General features: G+C 47.4%; 1 protein-coding gene across 1 annotated transcript; it reads left to right on the forward strand.

Moving 5' to 3' along the window:
* Positions 1-2712: 2712 nt before the first annotated feature.
* sel1l (SEL1L adaptor subunit of SYVN1 ubiquitin ligase) lies at positions 2713-18533 on the forward strand. The gene is made up of 20 exons (XM_072459206.1): positions 2713-2815; positions 2890-2936; positions 3827-4007; positions 5423-5590; positions 6566-6671; positions 6747-6909; positions 7630-7743; positions 9874-9955; positions 10187-10341; positions 11243-11299; positions 11962-12030; positions 12772-12849; positions 12923-12985; positions 13687-13774; positions 14690-14838; positions 15310-15475; positions 16120-16194; positions 16266-16438; positions 17099-17227; positions 17797-18533. The coding sequence occupies exons 1-20, from the start codon at positions 2728-2730 to the stop codon at positions 18064-18066; spliced, it is 2421 nt and encodes an 806-aa protein (XP_072315307.1). The 5' UTR covers positions 2713-2727; the 3' UTR covers positions 18067-18533.
* The last annotated feature ends 5117 nt before the right edge of the window (positions 18534-23650 follow it).

Consider the following 23650-nt stretch of genomic DNA (forward strand, 5'->3'; position numbering starts at 1 on the left):
CAAGTCGATACATTGATCACTTAAACTGGGACTAAAACTGTTCTCAGCAGGATCACATGACATGATCACATGACATGATCACATGACATGATCACATGACATGTCACTGAATATTGGCTCTATTATTTCTTTGAATTTTGAGATAGATTTTTCAGATATTGTCCTTTTCATTATAACTTTATTTTGTGGGGCTGGATGATCTTTAAGAATAAACTGGAAGGTAATTAGGAAATGATCTGACAATATAGGGTTTTGAGAGAGGACAATGAGGTCACTAATCTCTGTTCCATACGTTAGGACAAGATCCAGAGTGTTCTTGTGAGTGTGAGTCGGTTTATTTACATTCTGAGTGAAACCAATGCTGTCTAACAAGGCGCTGAAGGCATTACTGAGAGCGTCATCACTCATGTTCACGTGGATATTAAAGTCTCCAACTATAACTATTTTATCCCAGGCTAACACTAAGTTTGATATAAAGTCAGAAAACTCTGTTAAAAACTCTGAGTAGGGACCAGGAGGTCGGTAGATAACTATGAACAAAACTCCTTTTTGGTTTTTCATATTTGGACATGTGATCGACAGCATAAGGCTTTCAAATGAGTGAAATGCATTGTTAGTTTTAGGGCTCATGAGTAGGCTTGAGTGTGAGATCACTGCCACGCCACCACCTCGGCCTGTGCCTTGTTGAAATACTGAAATCATGGCCGCTTTGAGACGGTACAAACCAAAAACGACTAATGTATTTTCCGGAGTATAAGTCGCACCAGCCAAAAAATGCATAATAGAGAAAGAAAAAAAACATATATAAGTCGCACTGGAGTATAAAATGCGGTTACAAGTGTGAAAATAACAAATAATATCACATATAAGTCGCTCCGGAGTATAAGTATATCAGTATAAATGTAAGTATAAGTCGCACCCGGCCAAAACTATGAAAAAAGCGACTTATAGTCCGGAAAATACTGTATTTATTCTTCCAAAGTCATTATCTGGATGGATAACTACTACTACAACTTATTTTAACAACAATTATTTCTCTTGTACAAATAAAGTTGTATGTAATGGTGAGCAAAGGCTTCTAGACAGAGAATGATTTATGAATAAAGTCTATTATTGATGAAGTTTTGATCAATAAAGCTGTCGGTGGCTTTATCAGCACAGAAGACACTGGAGTTCAGGACCACAGAGCGCCGTGCATCTTCATCTTAAAGACACAAACCACTCTATCAAAGACAGTGAGGAGATTCTGAGCAGGACAAAAGATGCTTTGAAAGAGTTAAAAAAGAGAATCCGTCCTTAAATAGAAATGGGGGGTTAAGATTCAAACTTCCTTTTGTTTATAACGGAATCTTGAATCCCTGGAGAGGTCGACGCCCAGGGCATTCTGGGCTAATCAGTTACACAGGAGGAGAGAGTGTGAACCAGGTTACAATAGGAGGCAGATGACCTATTAAAGGGCTGATAGGAAACAAAGAGGTTTAGTTTCTGGTGAAACCAATAACAACTTTTATCAGGAGGTCCCGCTCAGGGCTTCTGTCAGCAGGGCCTACTCAGAGAGTCCAGATGAAACAACTGAATCTTTTTCTACAATAAAGCTGTATTAGTTCTATAAAGATCTTTGGGCATGTGTTATAATCTGTACAGTGCATCTGGAAATAATTCACTTTTTTCACATTTTGTTTATTCCAAAAAGCATTCAATTCATTGTTTGCCTCAACATTCTACAAACAATACTCAAGAATGATATCGTGAAAGACGGTTGCCTGAATTCTTTGCACATTTATTAAAAATGAAAAACAAAAATAACACTTTGTTGAAACTCCTTTGGCATTAATTACAGTGAATACTTTCCAGATGCACTGTAGATTCCAGATAACAATCATCAAAATACGACTATGATTAATTTACTAGCAACGATTATTCCCTATTTACCAATATTATTTTGAAGTGTACAACGGTCAAATATTACGCTAATAATCCACTAAAATCTATGTATTTTTTATAATTTAGCTGAATATATTTATAGATTTCCAGCTTCTTTTCTTCTTTTATTGACACGCGTGAACAAACAAACTCATGACAGTTCGAAAAAAAAAAAAAGAAGAAGAAGAAGAAGCGTGTTTTGATGTCGTGGACCAGAAAATAATTGTGGACGCTTCCGATTGGCCGGCTCCACTTCACCCGCATCCCATTGGCTCTTCAGGGACGAAGCCGCCCTGTGATTGGCTGAACCCACACAGGACCAGGAAGTGTCGGTCGGCGCCGTAGTAAAGCTTCAACATGAGCAGCTAGGTCGCTCGTAGGACATTTTAAAACCCCAAACCTTTCTCTTTTACACTTTTACACCGTCGGATCCGCTCGACTTCAGTTCGTCTTCTGTAAACTCAGAGCATGCGTTGTTTTGCTGCCGTTTCTCTGCGCTGTCCGTGAGGCTATTTGACATTTAGCCTGGTGTTAGCATTTTTAGCTCACACCTGCACACAACAAACCCGGCTTCTTTTCAACTAAACCCGACTTGCAACAAACCCGGCTTCTTTTCGACTGCACACTCGGGCTTATTCGACTCGCCCGGTCTAAGATAACATGTTATTTCTGCAAATCGAGCCTTAAAAAGCTCCGCTCGGCATGCATTTGCACGCGCTGTAACGGTGTGTTTGCGCGTAGCCGAATGTTGACGCGCGGACGCAGGCAGCAGCAGCAGCAGGTCGTTAGCTTTCCGCGACAATCATGGGACATAAACGTGGATTAAACACGCGCAGGACGTTATTCTGCGCGGCGGTCCTCCTCCTGGTCCTCACCGACGCCGTACGAGCTGGTAAGTGTCCCGAGTCACCACGGCAACGGGACGGTGTTTTGACAGAGAAGCTAAACGGTTCATCTTGTTTTTAGACTTTACAGACGTGCATCAGGAGGAAGAGGAGGACACACAGCTGAAGGTTTGTCTGCTTTTGTGTTTGCATGTGGTTTCTGAGCCATAAGAGCTGTTTATGTCAGGGATGTGTGTAAATATGGTGTTAAAATGATTATAAAACATGCTATTATGTCATTAAGTGCTGTTTCTGTCAGGGATATGCCTAAATATGGTGTTAAAATTATTATAAAACCTGTTATTATGTCATTAGTGGTGTTGTATAATGGCATATGTTATGAAACTCCATGCTCCATGCCACGAGATGTGGCGTTAAACTCGTCTATCTTGCATTTATTAATTTTTTAAACTGTGTTTATTTGTTTTAATGTATTTATCTAATAGGGAGCGACACACACTAATAAACATCTGCGTTGGTCGAATGTAAATATGCCGTTTACACAACACACCAGTTCAAATATTGTACAAATGTATCATTACAACAGTATTCCGGCGTCTCTTCTTACGCGTCTCCACAGATCTGAGCTGTAACTCGGTGGCAAGGTCAATAAGTTTAACGCCAGACAAAGTCGTAGTAACGTTTCCCTGGAGACGAGCTAGCTTTAATCGCTTTAGGTCTAAATAAATCATTCAAAAATATTAGTTCAAGTCACGTTATTGTTCTGTCTTTATTGCTACAAATATTACAGACGACGGAGAAGTATTTTGTACTATTATAAGTCGCACCGGCGGAGTATACGTCGCACCGGACAAAAAATGCATAATAGAGAAGAAAAAAACACATATAAGCTGCACTGGAGTATGAAATGCGGTTGCAAGTGTGAAAATAACAAATAATATCGCTCCTAAGTATAAGTCGCATCCCGGCCAAAACTATGAAAAAAGGTGCGACTTATAGTCTGGAAAATACTGTACGTCATTATCACCATTTTAAGATGCGACCCTTGTGCTTCTCAGTCTTACACCGAGGCAAACTCAGAAGAGGAGGACGTCCATGTTCGACCCGACGACACGTCCGACGCGGCGGCGACGACTGAGGCGGAGAAGCCCCCAGAAGAAGAGGAGGGTCTGAGGGGGGAGGAGAAGGAGGACCTGCCCCTGCAGCCGCCGCCGCCCATGGAAGACCAGCCCAAAGAAAGTGAGATCACGACTCAAACTCTTCAAACTCAAGCGCGTTCTTCTTCCTGTTGAACTGAGACGGAGCAGGACGAATCTACTTTTAACTTTATCATCTAGAATAAGCAGCAACGATTCATCAACTAAATGTGACTATTCGACTGTAAATATAACGTTATCTTGAATATACTGGGCTCTAAAACACTAAAAGACCATTTGAAAGAGACAGCGGCCGTATTAAATCAAACTGTAAAAAGTAATAAACTAGTTCTGATGTTGGTAAAGATTGTCAACATAAAAAGTTGTACGATGTACAATAGAAATAATTGTTTGACGAGTGGACTAATCAGACTAATTACTGTCTAAAATAATCATTAGTAACTTGCTTTGATGTCATTACATTGAGATCTCTTACAAATATACATTATAATGTATATTAGGACTGAGTTCAGTTAAATATACCACTGCAGTACTGCAAAAAGACAACGTATCTTCATACAAATATATTTAATGGTTTAAATCTAGTGGTTCTGGATTTTAATTGATTCAGGAACAGGTTCAGAAAGTGTTGTTCAAATGAGGTCAGATACGAATCGATACTAAAACTAGTTTGAAACTTTATACTCGCATGAGGACAAAGTCAGACCTTTCCTGAGCAGTTTTAGAATGATCTAGAGCTTTATCAGAACCGGGACAAGAACACTTGTAACATAAAGAAAGTGCAGTTGGTTTGGGTTGAAAATGGATCGAGCACATTCAACTCTGAAAAGCTGTTCTTTGACGCAAAAGGGAAACGTCCTAATCTGTTCTCTGTGATACAAAGCTGATGTAACCGTGGGCGCAGCAGGTGCAGGGGCCGTTGGGTTCCCAAGGGGCCGTTGGGTTCCCAGGAGCTTTGACCTCAGAAACCAAACCTTTTAGGCTTTGAACCAAACCGAGAACAAAACATTAATATTATCCAATCATTTGCATCATGTAAACTCATCAAACACACAGCCAGAGTTGTAGTCATTAGTCCTGTTTTCCTTCTGAGCCTCACAAAAGGTTTGGTTTCAAATTGATCAGGATTGTGACATCAAAGCTCTCGTTCCGTGGTCAGATTGGGTTCACACTTGGCCTTTGTGTCCTTTAAACCGTTCTAAAGCATCTGGAAGTCAAAAAGGGGACTTGCTTTTCCTTTGTATACGTGTTTTTTACTATATATTTCCTACATGAATTCCTGGCTTCTGTGAAAAGCTTCCAGTAGAAGTTCTGATACAGCGTATGTTCTTGAACCATCAGTTAGGAAGAGGTTACAAACGGGCTTATTTTCCAGGTTGTAGAAGTCTTTTTGTCTGTCTTTTGCCTTCTATTCGTTACCCTTCTATTACCCTTCTATTCGTTCATTGCGTCAAGCTGAGATGTTAATTTCTCTCTGTCGCTTGTGTCCCTCTCCAGTCCCGGTGGTGAACGGCGGCACTGCACACGGCGAGCCCTGCCTGTTCCCCTTCTACTTCCAGGGCACCGAGTACGCCGACTGCACCACGGACGGACGGGGCGACGGCCGACTCTGGTGCTCCACCACCTACAACTACGACCAGGACAAGAAGTGGGGCTTCTGCGAGAGTGAGGGCCTTTTTCACTTACGGCTTTGTGTAGTCCTGTGTGGGGCGGAGCTTCAGGGGAGGAGGAGGGTCTTTGACAGTGTCCGAGTGGAAGACCGCCCCTTTTGCCACGTTAAACATCCTGGTGTTTGTCTTTAGTTTGCCTTTTGTCATTCATAGTCCCTGTAGAGATCAAGATTAAAGGGCCCATGACAGGTTGTACGATGTTTTAATTTTGACTTTATTTGGTGTATTTGTACCTGTTACATATATATTATACTTTTACACCAATCGAGCAGGTATTTGTGGAGAAAACGTTTAAAAATCTGTAGGTAATGACGGGAATTGACATCACACCAGGGACACTCATACAAGAAGTGACATCACACCAGGGACACTCATTCAGGAAGTGACGTCACACCAGGGACACTCATACAGGAAGTGACATCACACCAGGGACACTCATACAGGAAGTGACATCACACCAGGGACACTCATACAGGAAGTGACATCACACCAGGGACACTCATACAGGAAGTGACATCACACCAGGGATACTCATACAGGAAGTGACATCACACCAGGGACACTCATACAGGAAGTGACATCACACCAGGGACACTCATTTTTACACAAAGAAACAACTTTTTTGACTCTCTAAACATTAATTCAACAAAATAAATTTGCTCTCACATATTTTTATTCGTCAAATAAACAAAATGTGACATTAGATGAGTTTTAGCCCAGTGTTTGCTGGGTAATTTCCTAGTGTGATGTCATCCATTACAAACAGGAAGTGAAATGATAAACCCCAAAATGTGCTATTCTGTTCTTGAATTTTTTTTAGCAAAATTCAAAATGTATTTAACTTAACTGCGTTTTAGTTCAATGACTGGTCCGACCTGTAGGGGGCGCTTTGCGTGTTGTTTTCCCCTGGACCATAAAGACGTGGAGGCTGAAGCGCGTGGGTCAAACTAAACTTTGTGTTGTGTCTCAGCGGAGGAGGAAGCTCAGCAGCGTCTGGAGGCCGAGGAGGCGGAGGAGCAGTACCAGGGCGTGGTCCGGCAGCTCAACGCCACCACACGCAAGTCCCAGAGGAGAGAGTGCGTCCGCTCCTCCCCTTCCTCTTCCCACACCCCCCCGTCTCTTTCTACACATGTCCCGTACGTGTTTTCCAGGCTGTACGAGAAGCTTGCGTCGGTGGCGGAGAAAGGCCACCTGAAGGCCATGGAGAAGGTGGCGTACGCGCTGCTGTTCGGAGACTTCATGAGCCAGAACGTCTCCAAGGCCAGAGACATGTTCGAGAAGCTGGCGGTGGAAGGCTCGCCCAAAGCACAGACGGTACAGACACGTCAGGCTTTATTCAAGTGAACGGCATGAAGTGTTACAAAACGATGCTATTAACCCAGTATGACGCGTAGTTTGGAAGGAAAAGGCTGGAAGGTCAGTTTAAATGAGCTGTAGAAAATTTGGCATGACTTCCTGTTTAAATTTGAGGCGACTTCCTGTTTAAATTTGAGGCGACTTCCTGTTTACATTTGAGGCGACTTCCTGTTTACATTTGAGGTGACTTCCTGTTTACATTTGACCCGACTTCCTGTTTAAATTTGATGCGACTTCATGTTTAAATTTGACCCGACTTCCTGTTTGAATTTGACGCGACTTTATGTTTGAATTTGACGCGACTTCCTGTTTTCATCTGCAAAATATTGGGCTGCACCTTCGCTTTGCATTGGTGTCTTTTCTAGCAATGATCATTTTTGAAGAAATTTTCACAATGAGGTTAAGGTTCAGGCTTTGGGACAGGTCATTCCCTAAGGTTCAGGCTTTGGGACAGGTCATTCGCTAAGGTTGGTGCTTTGGGACGGGTCATTCGCTAAAGTTGGTGCTTTGGGACGGGTCATTCGCTAAGGTTGGTGCTTTGGGACGGGTCATTCGCTAAAGTTGGTGCTTTGGGACGGGTCATTCGCTAAGGTTGGTGCTTTGGGACGGGTCATTCCCTAAGGTTCAGGCTTTAGGACAGGTCATTCCCTAAGGTTGGTGTGTTTCCGTTGTGTGCAGGCGCTGGGCTTCTTGTACGCTGCTGGACTGGGAGTGAACTCGAGCCAGGCCAAAGCTCTGGTGTACTACACGTTTGGAGCTCTGGGGGGAAACCTGGTGGCTCACATGATCCTGGTAAGTTCATATTTAAGTGTGTGTGTGTGCGTGTGTGTGTTCAGGGTTTCGCGTGTGTTCAGGGTTACACGTGTGTACGTGTGTGTGTTTTCAGGGTTGCACGTGTGTACGTGTGTGTTCAGGGTTACACACGTGTACACGTGTGTGTGTTCAGGGTTACACACGTGTACACGTGTGTGTGTTCAGGGTTACACACGTGTACACGTGTGTGCGTGTGTGTTCAGGGTTACACACGTGTACACGTGTGTGTGTTCAGGGTTACACACGTGTACACGTGTGTGCGTGTGTGTTCAGGGTTACACACGTGTACACGTGTGTGCGTGTGTTTTCAGGGTTACACACGTGTACACGTGTGTGTGTTCAGGGTTACACACGTGTACACGTGTGTGTGTGTTTTCAGGGTTGCACGTGTGTACACGTGTGTGTGTGTTTTCAGGGTTGCACGTGTGTACATGTGTGTGTGTTTTCAGGGTTGCACACGTGTACACGTGTGTGTTTTCAGGGTTGCACACGTGTACACGTGTGTGTGTTCAGGGTTACACACGTGTACACGTGTGTGTGTTTTCAGGGTTACACACGTGTACACGTGTGTGTGTTTTCAGGGTTACACACGTGTACACGTGTGTGTGTTTTCAGGGTTACACACGTGTACGTGTGTGTGTGTTTTCAGGGTTACACACGTGTACGTGTGTGTGTGTTTTCAGGGTTACACACGTGTACGTGTGTGTGTGTTTTCAGGGTTACACACGTGTACATGTGCGTGTGTTCAGGGTTACACACGTGTACACGTGCGTGTGTTCAGGGTTACACACGTGTACACGTGTGTGTGTGTTTTCAGGGTTACACACGTGTACACGTGTGTGTGTGTTTTCAGGGTTACACACGTGTACGTGTGTGTGTGTTTTCAGGGTTGCACGTGTGTACGTGTGTGTGTGTTTTCAGGGTTGTGCACGTGTGTACGTGTGTGTGTGTTTTCAGGGTTGCACACGTGTACACGTGTGTGTGTGTTTTCAGGGTTACACACGTGTACGTGTGTGTGTGTTTTCAGGGTTACACACGTGTACGTGTGTGTGTGTTTTCAGGGTTGCACACGTGTACACGTGTGTGTGTTCAGGGTTACACACGTGTACACGTGTGTGTGTGTGTGTTTTCAGGGTTACACACGTGTACGTGTGTGTGTGTGTTTTCAGGGTTGCACGTGTGTACATGTGTGTGTGTTTTCAGGGTTACGCACGTGTACACGTGTGTGTGTGTTTTCAGGGTTACACACGTGTACACGTGTGTGTGTGTGTGTTTTCAGGGTTGCACGTGTGTACATGTGTGTGTGTTTTCAGGGTTGCACGTGTACACGTGTGTGTGTGTGTTTTCAGGGTTACACACGTGTACGTGTGTGTGTGTGTTTTCAGGGTTACACACGTGTACGTGTGTGTGTGTGTTTTCAGGGTTGCACGTGTGTACATGTGTGTGTGTTTTCAGGGTTGCACGTGTGTACACGTGTGTGTGTTTTCAGGGTTGCACGTGTGTACACGTGTGTGTGTTTTCAGGGTTGCACGTGTGTACACGTGTGTGTGTTTTCAGGGTTGCACGTGTGTACACGTGTGTGTGTTTTCAGGGTTGCACGTGTGTACACGTGTGTGTGTTTTCAGGGTTGCACGTGTGTACACGTGTGTGTGTTTTCAGGGTTGCACGTGTGTACACGTGTGTGTGTGTGTTTTCAGGGTTGCACACGTGTACACGTGTGTGTGTGTGTTTTCAGGGTTGCACACGTGTACACGTGTGTGTGTGTGTTTTCAGGGTTGCACACGTGTGTGTGTGTGTTTTCAGGGTTGCACACGTGTGTGTGTGTGTTTTCAGGGTTGCACACGTGTGTGTGTGTGTTTTCAGGGTTGCACACGTGTACACGTGTGTGTGTGTGTTTTCAGGGTTGCACACGTGTACACGTGTGTGTGTGTTTTCAGGGTTGCACACGTGTACACGTGTGTGTGTTCAGGGTTACACACGTGTACGTGTGTGTGTGTGTTTTCAGGGTTGCACGTGTGTACATGTGTGTGTGTTTTCAGGGTTGCACACGTGTACACGTGTGTGTGTGTTTTCAGGGTTGCACGTGTGTACGTGTGTGTGTGTTTTCAGGGTTACAGATACTGGGGAGGAGTGGGAGTCCCTCAGAGCTGTGAGTCGGCTCTGACTCACTACAGACTCGTCGCCAATCAAGGTGAGTGTATTTATTTGACACAACTTCCACTCTTTACATTTCCAGTGTCGTTGTTGTTGTTAGAGATGTTTTATTAATGAAGTTTAGATGAATAATTGAAACGTCTTAAACGTAATGATCCGGCTGTGGCAGAACTATAGAGCAGACAATCGCACTGTAAACCTCTTTAAACATAATCTGTTCTGATTGCAGCTCTAATGCTCATATTTCTGTCTCCATTGCGCCCTCCAGTGGCCAGTGACGTGTCGCTCACGGGGGGCTCGGCGGTGCAGAGGGTGCGGCTGCTGGACGAGGTGGAGAGTCCCGGCTCGTCCAGTGGGATGCTGGAGGAAGACCTGATCCAGTACTACCAGTTCCTCGCTGAGAAGGGCGACGTGCAGGCCCAGGTACAGCCCCCGCTCGAGGCCGAACGCCCCCGCTCGAGGCCGAACGCCCCCGCTCGAGGCCGAACGCCCCCGCTCGAGGCCGAACGCCCCCGCTCGAGGCCGAACTAATGTTTTGGTGTATTTTTACCTGTCGTACATATAAATTATAGTTTTACACCAATCGAGCAGGTATTTGTGGAGAAAAGTTTTTAAAAATCTGTAGAAAATAACAGGAAGTGACATCACACCAGGGACACTCAATGTCAAAGTTTATGCAGAATTTACACAAAATAAACTATTTTGTTATTCATGTTTAAAGAGTCAAAAAAGTTAAGTCGCTCTCATATGATAGTATTTGTCAAATACAAAAAAATTCGACATTAGATGAGTTTTGGGCCAGTGTTTGCTGGGTAATTTCCTAATGTGACGTCATCAATTACAAACAGGAAGTGAAATTATAAATCTTAAAAAATTGCTATTCTGTGATAACTTTCAATTTATTTCTTTTTTTTAGCTAAATTGAAAATCTATTTATCTTCAAAGTGTTTTAGTTCAGTGAGTCGTCCGGCCTGTAGGGGGCGCTGTAGACTGAGGTAATATTTGTCGTTTGTTCCAGCATGAATTTCCGCCGCCGTCACTGCAGGGCAGAGTCCGGCCTGCGTGTTGCCGTGACGACCTGTGCCGGAGCGTGTCACTGGTGTCGATACTCGTTCTAATAAGTTGTGATACTCGTGTTAGTGTCTGTATTGTGGCTCTAAAGGGGGTGTAGCTCTAAAGGGGGTGTGGCTCTAAAAGGGGTGTGGCTCTAAAGGGGGTGTGGCTCTAAAGGGGGTGTGGCTCTAAAAGGGGTGAGGCTCTAAAAGGGGTGTGGCTCTAAAGGGGGTGTGGCTCTGTGGCTCTAAAGGTGGTGTCTGTCCCGCAGGTCGGTCTCGGGCAGCTGCACCTTCACGGAGGACGCGGCGTGGAGCAGAACCACCAGGTCAGTCCGGCACTCCCGTAACCGTGACGATCTGGACTCTTCATCACACAGAAACGCACCAGTACTGGCCCGACTCTGACGACTGGACCAAGACTTGAGACTGACCGCTCTGATATTGATAAGAAACGCACCCATCTTTCTAAAACATAAAGATTTTTTAATACCACATAATATGCTAATAATATAAAACATGGTACACCCAAATTAGGATTATTACGATGATCTATTTGATTACATTTTGTGCTTGGAAGAATTTGAGTAAATTTATTCCCCTAAAAACATGTTTTAGTTTTAAATGCAACACAGAATTGCGTTTGGTGGTGTTTGGGCCCCTGCATCAGAACAGCTTTACAACAGCAAAACACTGTAGAAAAAGATTAAATTGTATCATCTGGACTCTAAAACGATACGTTTCGACTCTGATCCGAGGGTCAAAACTTAGTTTTTCCTATAAAACTGAGTCCAGATGAAACAACTGAATCTTTTTCTACAATGGAACCCTCCTGGACAAATGAGGGATTACACCCACACACCAGTTAACACTGTCAAATACATTTAAATGAGCTCTCGCTATATTTACTGGGTTGAAGGTGGTGTCCTGGTATCGGTATCTGTATCGGTGCATCTCTAATATTGACGTAATGTACCTTTTTCGTCACCAGAGGGCGTTTGACTACTTCACTCAAGCTGCTAATGCGGGGAACACGCACGCCATGGCCTTCCTCGGGAAGGTGAGTGACACGCCGAGAGAGATGTGAGGTAGTCCTGGTTTAGTCCTGGTTCTGTCCTGGTTTAGACCTGGTTTAGTCCTGGTTTAGTCCTGGTTTAGTCCTGGTTTAGTCCTGGTTTAGTCCTGGTTTAGACCTGGTTTAGACCTGGTTTAGTCCTGGTTTAGTCCTGGTTTAGTCCTGGTTTAGTCCTGGTTTAGTCCTGGTTTAGCCCCGGTTTTGTCCCAGTTTAAACCCAGTTTAGATGTGTGTTGAGGGGCAGTGTAATCGTTGTCATGGTAACTTGTTAGATCTAAAATTACTTTTGGGGATGATTTTTGCTGCACTGTAAAACTCCCTCTGAGCCGAGGCCAATTGACTACAAATATTTAGTTTTTCAAAGCAATTTTGCATCAAAATATGATTAAGATAATTTATTTGTAGTTGAACATTTTCATGGCCAATGAATTAACCAACAAACAAAAGAAAAAAACTATAAATATAAAGTGCTGTTTTGGATAATTACATATACATTATGAATAAACTTCTGGTGGTAAACGGCGATTATCTCTGACGATAATCGCAATTACACTAAATGTATCTCAAACCATTATTGTCGACCTTTTTTAATCACAATAAAGTACATTATTGTTTACAGTGCCGTCAGTATTCCGTTACCGCGGTTACGCCTCATCAGTATCGCTCAGACAAAGGCGTTAAAGGCTTTGGCGACCTCTTTCATTGATGGTCCTGTTTGTGTGGCAGATGTACTCGGAGGGCAGCGAGTTCATCCCCCAGAACAACGACACGGCGCTGCAGTACTTCAAGAAGGCGTCGGACCTGGTACGTGAGCCGACCGGTAAAAACACGCTCCGTTTCCATGGCGATTCTGAACCCGTGTGTCCCGTTCTCGCAGGGAAACCCGGTGGGACAGAGCGGCCTGGGAATGGCCTATTTGTACGGCAGAGGAGTCCCAGTGGTGAGACGCCATTTTCTACACCCTGTACAGGCTTTTGTGGAGGGGGCGGGGCAGACGCAGGAAGTGTCAAAATAAACTTCAGATGGACAGAGTGACACTATTTTGAAAGGCTTTTTTAAAAATGTTTCTCTGCTTGTTGTTTTCTAAGCTTCCAAGCCAATCGTTTTTTTGTTTGTTTGTTTTTTTAACCGTTTTTAATAATATATTTTTTTCTGTGAAGAGCTTTTATTTTATTATTTCCTGTGAGGTCGGGTCAAGTCTTTTTAATTTCCTGTTGCATTTGAGGATCTTAGTTTTCGACATGTTTAGCCTCCGGCAGCTTTAGTTCGTTCTGTAAATCGTTTCATTTTTTTCTGCATTTTTGTTACTTTTTGGCCGAGGCGACGGCAATCACCCTGCCCCTCAAAAGCGCCTTAGCTGCAGGCCGGAGGACGCTCACATAGCCTTTCAAAATAATGGCGTCGTGGTGAATGACTCGTACTCTGACAAACTATAATATAATTGACTTTACGACATGGAAAAGAGAAGAACTGGCGTGAAATAGCCGAAAGTGAAGTATAAGTACGGCCTAAATAATCCGAGGACGGCTTGTTATTGTCTCTCTTGCAGCGTTGCCTAGGTTACTGGTCACTTAACAGTTTCTATGACCGTTTGCAAAAGGAAAAGTATTTAAAAGTAAACAAAACGTGTGTTTGTGTCAGAACTACGAGCTGGCGCTGAAGTACTTCCAGAAGGCGGCGGAGCAGGGCTGGGTGGACGGACAGCTGCAGCTCGGCACCATGTACTACAGTCAGTCGACACTCATTTCACCAACTGTTTTTATGTACTACAGTCAGTCGACACTCATTTCACCAACTGTTTTTATGTACTACAGTCAGTCGACACTCATTTCACCAACTGTTTTTATGTACTACAGTCAGTCGACACTCATTTCACCAACTGTTTTTATGTACTACAGTCAGTCGACACTCATTTCACCAACTGTTTTTATGTACTACAGTCAGTCGACACTCATTTCACCAACTGTTTTTATGTACTACAGTCAGTCGACACTCATTTCACCAACTGTTTTTATGTACTACAGTCAGTCGACACTCATTTCACCAACTGTTTTTATGTACTACAGTCAGTCGACACTCATTTCACCAACTGTTTTTATGTACTACAATCAGTCAACACTCATTTCACAATCTGTTTTATGTACTACAGACAGTCGACACTCATTTCACCGTTCCGTGTACTACAGTCAGTCGACACTCATTTCACAAATGTCCTGGGACAGTCAGTTTTCTTTGCTCTGGTTTTAGGCTCGGGGATTGAATGTGGAACTTGTCTTCGCTCATTGATTTCATTTATTGAAGTGTCATTTTTATTATTCAACAAAAATATCAGCAATGACATTAAAATACACATAAAATTGTATTAAGATTACAGTTGATAATTATAAAATCATAAACATTTCTTTTCAATATCATTTGTTTTAGGGTTTTTTGTCTGCGATGGTGGCATTACAAAAAGTTACATTTATCCTGATTAAACCTGAAACTGAGTTCTATTTTTAGTCAGTTTTAGTTGACAACGATATGTAATTCTAGGCATTATAATGATGTTTTATTTGGTTTTAGTCAGTAAAAGTATGACAAGACATTAGTGTGGAGTCTCAGGTCGTGTGTCTGACCTCGCTGTTCCTCCCTCGTCCTGTAGATGGCATCGGAGTGAAGCGAGACTACAAACAGGCTCTGAAGTTCTTTAACCTGGCGTCCCAGGCCGGGCACATCCTGGCCTTCTATAACCTGGCCCAGATGCACGCCACCGGGACGGGCGTCATGCGCTCCTGCCACACGGCCGTGGAGGTAACACACTCGCCTGACGCACAACACACACACGAAACACATGCAATAACACATGCGAAACACACGCAAAAACATACACACACACAATAACGACCACCGGGACGGGAGTCATGCGCTCCTGCCACACGGCTGTGGAGGTAACACACTCGCCTGTCGCACAAACACAAAGGAGACAAAACCAAGGCTAAATCCATGTTATTGTAAGTGTTTTTTATGGTTTGCAATAATGACAATAATCCTGCTCAGACCTGGTGTGACGGAAATATGTGGCCGATATTGCAATACTGATACTTTTGTGATTTTTTTTGGCCGCTTTTATTCATTTCCTTGCCCCAAAAATGTAAAGATGAAGCCTGTAAGAACGTGTGCTGTGTGTTGCAGCTGTTTAAGAACGTGTGTTTTGTGTTGCAGCTGTTTAAGAACGTGTGTTTTGTGTTGCAGCTGTTTAAGAACGTGCGTTGTGTGTTTCAGCTCTTTAAGAACGTGTGTGAGCGCGGGCGCTGGTCCGAGCGCCTCATGGCGGCCTACAGCAGCTTTAAAGAAGGACACGCAGACGCAGCGCTCGTGCAGTATCTGCTGCTCGCTGAGCAGGGCTACGAGGTCGCCCAGAGCAACGTGGCCTTCATCCTCGACCAGAGTGAGTGCTTCAGGTGCTTTAGTTTCAGGTGCTTTAGTTTCAGGTGCTTTAGTTTCAGGTGCTTTAGTGTGAGATGCTTTAGTTTCAGGTGCTTTAGTGCGAGGTGCTTTAGTTTCAGGTGCTTTAGTGTGAGGCGCTTTAGTTTCAGGTGCTTCGGTGTGAGGTGCTTTAAATTCAGGTGCTTTAGTGTGAGGTGCTTTAGTGTGAGGTGCTTTAGTGTGAGGTGCTTTAGTGTCAGGTGCTTTAGTGTCAGGTGCTTTAGTTTCAGGTGCTTTAGTTTCAGGTGCTTTAGTTTCAGGCGCTTTAGTTTCAGGCGCTTTAGTTTCAGGCGCTTTAGTGTGAGGTGCTTTAGTTTCTGGTGCTTTAGTTTCTGGTGCTTTAGTTTCAGGCGCTTTAGTGTGAGGTGCTTTAGTTTCAGGCACTTTAGTTTCAGGCGCTTTAGTTTGAGGTGCTTTAGTTTCAGGCACTTTAGTGTGAGGTGCTTTAGTTTCAGGCGCTTTAGTTTCAGGTGCTTCAGTGTGAGGTGCTTTAGTTTCTGGTGCTTTGGTGTGAGGGGCTTTAGTTTCAGGTGCTTGTAGTGAGTGTCGTGTTTTAAAGTATAAACCCTCAATCTAAATGATCCTTGTCGTGTTCATTTGGAGCAGAAGGAGCAAAGATCTTCACTGAGAATGAGACTTACCCTCGCGCTTTACTGCACTGGACCCGAGCGGCTGCACAAGGTCAGTCTCCACCGTCGATCACCCCACCGCGACCTCTGACCCCTCGCTCACCCCCCCGGTGCGTCCCGCAGGTTACACCGTGGCCCGGATCAAGCTGGGCGACTACCACTTCTACGGCCACGGCACGGACGTGGACTACGAGACGGCGGTGATCCACTACAGGCTGGCCTCTGAGCAGCAGCACAGCGCCCAGGCCATGTTCAACCTGGGATACATGCACGAGAAGGGGCTGGGCATCAAGCAGGTGAGCCACGCCCCCCACCGACCCCTGACCTCTGAGACTCTGTAGGGTAAACGCTGCTCTCTGGGTCAAAATGAGAGCACTGTGAGCTGTCTGCGTCTCATTCTAAAGCCTGCATTGACCAGTAAATGCGCCGTCAGGCAGAGCAAAAACATGTGTCCGTTTGCCGTAACCCGACCGACCCGGGAAAAAACGAGCCGACTGGGAAAAAAAAATATCAGCATTTTGTCAAAATGATGACAAATATTTTTTTTTGTCTTATATTTCGCCGACTCACCGACCGTTTTTTCAAAAAAGCGCCGTGTTGACTAATTTTGTATCACTGGAACTTGCTAGAAATATTTTGAAGCTGAAAATGTGGGGAAACAACTTAAACGTCTCATTGACTGTTGAAGCCCAACCCCTGGCGGTCACTGCGGGTCACTGCGGGTTACTGCGGGTCACTGGCAGAATAAAAAAATGGCGACGATTTGGATTTTTTTTACCTTGGAAGCAAAAATAATAATAATTTACCTACCGACGACCCACTTGAAAAATGTTGGGTCGGGTTACAGCAAACTATTTATTTGGGATAGCCTTAGCATGCTACTGTTAGCGTAGCCGTGGCCATGCTAGAATGTCATTAGTGTTGGATCAGTGTGTGTTTGACCCGTGTGTTTCCAGGACATCCACTTGGCAAAGCGCTTCTACGACATGGCGGCCGAGGCCAGTCCAGACGCTCAGGTTCCCGTGTTCCTGGCGCTGTGTAAACTGGGCCTGGTTTACACGCTCCAGTATCTGCACGACCTCAACGTGAGCGCTCTCGTCTCTGACCTTTGACCCTAAACCTTTATCTAACCCTTCAAATGTCATCACACTTTACACGCCTGTGAAAGGGAAGATAGAGCTCCTGAAACTCTAAATAATCTCTTATCTCAGTCAGTGTCAGCAGAAATTACACATTTTCCAAACTCCGAAATACATATTCAGAACTCTAGTTTAGAGTTTCCCGGACGTTAGAGTCCTCACACTTCCTGCTCTGTTGCAGCTGAAGGAGGCGTTCTGTCACGATGTTAGTCTCAGCATGTTAGAGTCTCAGCATGTTAGTCTCAGGACGTTAGAGTCCTCACACTTCCTGCTCTGTTGCAGCTGAAGGAGGCGGTCTCTCACGATGTTAGAGTCTCAGCATGTTAGAGTCTCAGCATGTCAGAGTCTCAGCATGTCAGAGTCTCAGCATGTCAGTGTCTCGGCATGTCAGAGTCTCGGGACGTTAGAGTCTCGGGACCTTAGAGTCTCGGGACCTTAGAGTCTCGGGACCTTAGAGTCTCGGGACCTTAGAGTCTCGGGATCTTAGAGTCCTCACACTCTGCCCTCTGTTGCAGCTGAAGGAGGCGGTCTCTCAGGTGGACCTGGACCAGCTCTTGGGGCCCGAGTGGGACCTTTACCTCATGACTGTGATCGCTCTGCTCCTCGGCACCGTCATCGCCTATCGCCAACGGCAACACCAGATCATCCCGCCCCCCAACGCCCCGGCGGCCCCGCCCCCCAACGCCCGGGCGGCCCCGGAGCAGCGCGAGGCCGACGAGGGGCCGAACGAGACGCCGCCGGCCCCGCCTCCGCCACAACAACAACAACAGGCGGACCCTCAGTGAGACTGGAGCGCCGCCGGAGGAGGGGGAGGAGCGTCGCCACGGGTTACCGCCACGACTCCGCCCACGCCCGGATGTTCCCACAGTTGCACGTTCTTAGGTCTCGGCCGCACCACTCCGTTCCGTCTTCCTTTCGCTCGTTCATTGCCGATCGCCACGACAACGGCCCCCGACGCGTCATCACTACGAGACGATAAAGACGAGTCGTGTTTTGAGCGATCCGGACGACGCGGGAAGAGCGATTTTAGAACAACGACGGACGCAACAGATTGTTCCGTCGCCGAGTTTCCAGCGTTTGTTTTGTCGCCGCTGCGTTTGAAAAGAGAAAACGATAAGAAATGACCTTTAGATGACTCCGCCCTCCAAACGGAAAGCTCCGCCTTCCAAACGGAAAGCTCTGGAAAAGTTTAGAGCGTCAGTTTGACCACAGCTTCTGAAACGTGGCTTTAATTATTCAGAACTAACGATCTTTTTGATAATAATGTTTTTTTTGCGATTCTTCTTCACGTTTATGGACAAAAACACACAATTGACATTGTTTTTTCGCCAAACTTTTATTTGATTGTCACTCGTAAAACGTTTCTTCTCGGCTCGTGTTTCCAGTGAACGATGATGTAATTATTTAAATGAGTTATTCACACGGCGAATGTCATAAATCTAACCAAGATTTAAGACTTAAATCTACACAAAAAAAGCTGATTTATCTTTTCTACTGAATAAATGCTAAATATGTCAGATTTTAAGCTCATTTCAAGAATTCCTGATGAGTGAAATTTTGCTTAAAACAAGTGTATTTTTTTTAGCTTTTTCGACCCTCGACGTCTCCGCCACGACCACGGGATTCGTCTCCGCTCGGTCGTTTCAGAAGTGTGAAACCCGTTTGTTTAGATGAATCCAGGTGGACTCTTGTTTGGGACGGTCAGCGTAAGTCCGTTATTCTAAAATCTAATAACCAAACGACATCGTTGCACGGACGGAACAAAGTCGAACGATGTCGAGCGATGTCGCCCGCACGGAATTCTCTAGAACTAAAGCGACACAAACGTTTTGTACCATAAACGAGCATAAACCGGTCAGAACGGTTCGGAGTTCACGCCTCTTCAACTTGTGCAGACGCTCCTAAAGCCACGCCCCTCTCCTCCCTTCGAAACGCCCCTTTAGCCTCTGGAACAACGCGGCGGCGAGCGATGTCGTCGATACTCGCTCAAACGCCAAGCCAACTCCCGCCAGCTCCGAAACGCTGGACGCTCGGCCTCCCAACGCTGGACGCTCGGCCTCCCAACGCTGGACGCTCCGCCTCCCCAACGCTGGACGCTCCGCCTCCCAACGCTGGACGCTCCGCCTCCCCAACGCTGGACGCTCCGCCTCCCAACGCTGGACGCTCCGCCTCCCCAACGCTGGACGCTCCGCCTCCCCAACGCTGGACGCTCCGCCTCCCCAACGCTGGACGCTCCGCCTCCCCAACGCTGGACGCTCCGCCTCCCAACGCTGGACGCTCCGCCTCCCCAACGCTGGACGCTCCGCCTCCCCAACGCTGGACGCTCCGCCTCCCCAACGCTGGACGCTCCGCCTCCCAACGAGACTTTGCAAGACTTTCAGGAACGAGAGGAAGACGCCGCTTCCCCATTGGCTGTCACTGACTCCTCCTCCTCAGTTCTGAGAGGAAGACGCCGCTTCCCCATTGGCTGTCACTGACTCCTCCTCCTCAGTTCTGAGAGGAAGACGCTGCTTCCCCATTGGCCGTCACAGGCTCCTCCCTCTCAGTTTTGCTTCGACTGGAGCGATGTTTTTTGCTTAGATAATGTTATGTTTTTTGAAAGGTTGATTTGTCCATCGTCATAGGAACGGTCGCTGCATGTTGGAATCGTCTAAAGACTTTTTTTAATTCAGCCGCGGACGCTATGAAAACATTTTCCTTGCTTTTTAGGAAGAAGAAAGCGACTCTGGAAATCTTTAACGTTCAAATGCAAATGTGTAATAAATAATTTAATTTATGAAAATGTTTCAGTTTGTTGGAATGTGTTGTCTTTTATGGAGGGACATGTTCAGGGTTTATGTCAAGAGGAGTTACAGAGGCAGGGCTGTCCAGTCCCTGTCTGACAGGAGCAGGAGCATTAAGTCAGACCTGTGTTCCCAGTGCATGAGGGACGCATGAGGGACGCATGAGGGACGCATGAGGGACGCATGAGGGACGCATGAGGGACGCATGAGGGACGCATGAGGGACGCATGAGGGACGCATGAGGGGCGCCAAGAGGGGCGCCAAGAGGGGCGCCAAGAGGGGCGCCAAGAGGGGCGCGCCAGTCAGACCTGTAAATCAGACCTGTTCCCAGTGCATGAGGGACTCCTCAGGGCTGCGCTTTGTCACTGGTTCTGTTCATAGTTTTTATGGACAGAATTTCTAGGCGTGGTTAGGGGTCAGAGGGTGCGGTCAGGGGTCGGAGGGTGCGGTCAGGGGTCAGAGGGTGTCCAGTTTGGGGACCAGAGGATCTCATCTCTGCTGTTTGCAGACAATGTTGTCCTCGTGACTCCATCAAACCCGGACCTGCAGCTGAAGCGTCTGGGATGAGAATCAGCTCCAAATCAGAGCTCATGGTTCTCAACCGGAAAAAGGTGTCCTGACCTCTCCAGGTGGGCGGGGAGTCCTTGCCCAAAGTGGAGGAGGAGGAACAATATCGTGGATACAAGTGATCAAAATGAGTTTCCTCCGCTGGGTGGATAGGTTGAGGAGCTCAGTCACAGGAGGAGTTCGGAGTAGAGCCGCTGCTCCTCCAGCTGAGGTGGCTCGGGCATCTGTTCCGGAGCCTCCTGGGCGCCTCCCTCGGGAGGTGTTTCGGGCATGTCCCACCGGGAAAAGGCCCCGGGGAAGACCCAGGACACGCTGGAGGGACCATGTCTCTCGGCTGGCCTGGGAACGCCTCGGGAAGTGTCTGGGGAGGGGGAAGTCTGGGAGTCCCTGCTTAGACTGCTGCCCCCGTGACCCGGCCCCAGATAAGAGGAAGAAGATGGAGTTACAGAGGCACAACTTTTCTGTCACATAATAATTAATAAATAATATAATAATACATAAATTATGAAATAATTATAATTGATAAATAATAAAAGAAAAATATAATACATAATAAAAATCTTAAATAATACATATTCTGTAATAAAAAATAAAATAGTAAATACTTAATAATAATAAAGAAATTATGAGTAATTTTCAAAAAAGAAAATAATTTTAAAATAATAGTTATTTTCTCAGACTCTGGACCAGGACGTCTGGAGTGACTCGACCGTTTATTCTGCCTTTTCACTTTGATGCTGTTTATTCTTCAGTTTCCACTAAATCCTCATCATCCTCATCATCGTTTAGACTTTTGGTTTGTTTATCTTGTATTTATCTGGTCGATTTAGAACTTGTGCCTGAGGCTGGACGTCCCACACTTTTAGTCCATCGACGCAGATGGTTTTAAACTTGCCCTTCTCTGGCAGAGAGAGATGTTTCCTGGAATGTTTCACAGTATGACATTTATTCCATCTCCATGGAAACGAGGAACATTTTTGTTTGATTTTCTTTATAAGCTGAATAAAAACAGGACAAATAATAAAATACCAGACATTTCATGTGATGAAGGAAATAAAGGTATTTTGTGTCTTTAAATATGAATCTTGGATCTTTGAGTCTATTAAAAAACACTTCCTGTTTAAGTCATTGTTTTAAGAGTTCAATTCTCTGGAGCGTTTGACGCACGCGGCCCACTGTCAGTCAACGGTCTGTTGACTGGGCGTGTGGGAGGCGGCCTGTGGTCTGTTGACTGGGCGTGTGGGAGGCGGCCTGTGGTCTGTTGACTGGGCGTGTGGGAGGCGGCCTGTGGTCTGTTGACTGGGCGTGTGGGAGGCGGCCTGTGGTCTGTTGACTGGGCGTGTGGGAGGCGGCCTGTGGTCTGTTGACTGGGCGTGTGGGAGGCGGCCTGTGGTCTGTTGACTGGGCGTGTGGGAGGCGGCCTGTGGTCTGTTGACTGGGCGTGTGGGAGGCGGCCTGTGGTCTGTTGACTGGGCGTGTGGGAGGCGGCCTGTGGTCTGTTGACTGGGCGTGTGGGAGGCGGCCTGTGGTCTGTTGACTGGGCGTGTGGGAGGCGGCCTGTGGTCTGTTGACTGGGCGTGTGGGAGGCGGCCTGTGGTCTGTTGACTGGGCGTGTGGGAGGCGGCCTGTGGTCTGTTGACTGGGCGTGTGGGAGGCGGCCTGTGGTCTGTTGACTGGGCGTGTGGGAGGCGGCCTGTGGTCTGTTGACTGGGCGTGTGGGAGGCGGCCTGTGGTCTGTTGACTGGGCGTGTGGGAGGCGGCCTGTGGTCTGTTGACTGGGCCTGTGGGAGGCGGCCTGTGGTCTGTTGACTGGGCGTGTGGGAGGCGGCCTGTGGTCTGTTGACTGGGCGTGTGGGAGGCGGCCTGTGGTCTGTTGACTGGGCCTGTGGGAGGCGGCCTGTGGTCTGTTGACTGGGCGTGTGGGAGGCGGCCTGTGGTCTGTTGACTGGGCGTGTGGGAGGCGGCCTGTGGTCTGTTGACTGGGCGTGTGGGAGGCGGCCTGTGGTCTGTTGACTGGGCGTGTGGGAGGCGGCCTGTGGTCTGTTGACTGGGCGTGTGGGAGGCGGCCTGTGGTCTGTTGACTGGGCGTGTGGGAGGCGGCCTGTGGTCTGTTGACTGGGCGTGTGGGAGGCGGCCTGTGGTCTGTTGACTGGGCGTGTGGGAGGCGGCCTGTGGTCTGTTGACTGGGCGTGTGGGAGGCGGCCTGTGGTCTGTTGACTGGGCGTGTGGGAGGCGGCCTGTGGTCTGTTGACTGGGCCTGTGGGAGGCGGCCTGTGGTCTGTTGACTGGGCGTGTGGGAGGCGGCCTGTGGTCTGTTGACTGGGCGTGTGGGAGGCGGCCTGTGGTCTGTTGACTGGGCCTGTGGGAGGCGGCCTGTGGTCTGTTGACTGGGCGTGTGGGAGGCGGCCTGTGGTCTGTTGACTGGGCGTGTGGGAGGCGGCCTGTGGTCTGTTGACTGGGCGTGTGGGAGGCGGCCTGTGGTCTGTTGACTGGGCGTGTGGGAGGCGGCCTGTGGTCTGTTGACTGGGCGTGTGGGAGGCGGCCTGTGGTCTGTTGACTGGGCGTGTGGGAGGCGGCCTGTGGTCTGTTGACTGGGCGTGTGGGAGGCGGCCTGTGGTCTGTTGACTGGGCGTGTGGGAGGCGGCCTGTGGTCTGTTGACTGGGCCTGTGGGAGGCGGCCTGTGGTCTGTTGACTGGGCGTGTGGGAGGCGGCCTGTGGTCTGTTGACTGGGCGTGTGGGAGGCGGCCTGTGGTCTGTTGACTGGGCCTGTGGGAGGCGGCCTGTGGTCTGTTGACTGGGCGTGTGGGAGGCGGCCTGTGGTCTGTTGACTGGGCGTGTGGGAGGCGGCCTGTGGTCTGTTGACTGGGCGTGTGGGAGGCGGCCTGTGGTCTGTTGACTGGGCGTGTGGGAGGCGGCCTGTGGTCTGTTGACTGGGCGTGTGGGAGGCGGCCTGTGGTCTGTTGACTGGGCGTGTGGGAGGCGGCCTGTGGTCTGTTGACTGGGCGTGTGGGAGGCGGC

This window comes from Eucyclogobius newberryi, unplaced genomic scaffold (genome assembly GCF_026437365.1).
Source record: "Eucyclogobius newberryi isolate DKJ021-1_F unplaced genomic scaffold, fEucNew1.0.hap1 SCAF_1, whole genome shotgun sequence".
Lineage (NCBI taxonomy): Eukaryota > Metazoa > Chordata > Actinopteri > Gobiiformes > Gobiidae > Eucyclogobius > Eucyclogobius newberryi.

Bases quoted from the DNA above. Each gene is read 5' to 3' on its own strand.
- sel1l (XM_072459206.1), top strand. From the start codon at position 2,728: ATGGGACATAAACGTGGATTAAACACGCGCAGGACGTTATTCTGCGCG. The intron at 4,008-5,422 runs GTGAGATCACGA...GTCCCTCTCCAG, and splicing joins GGAAGACCAGCCCAAAGAAA to TCCCGGTGGTGAACGGCGGC. The intron at 12,850-12,922 runs GTACGTGAGCCG...CCGTTCTCGCAG, and splicing joins TCAAGAAGGCGTCGGACCTG to GGAAACCCGGTGGGACAGAG.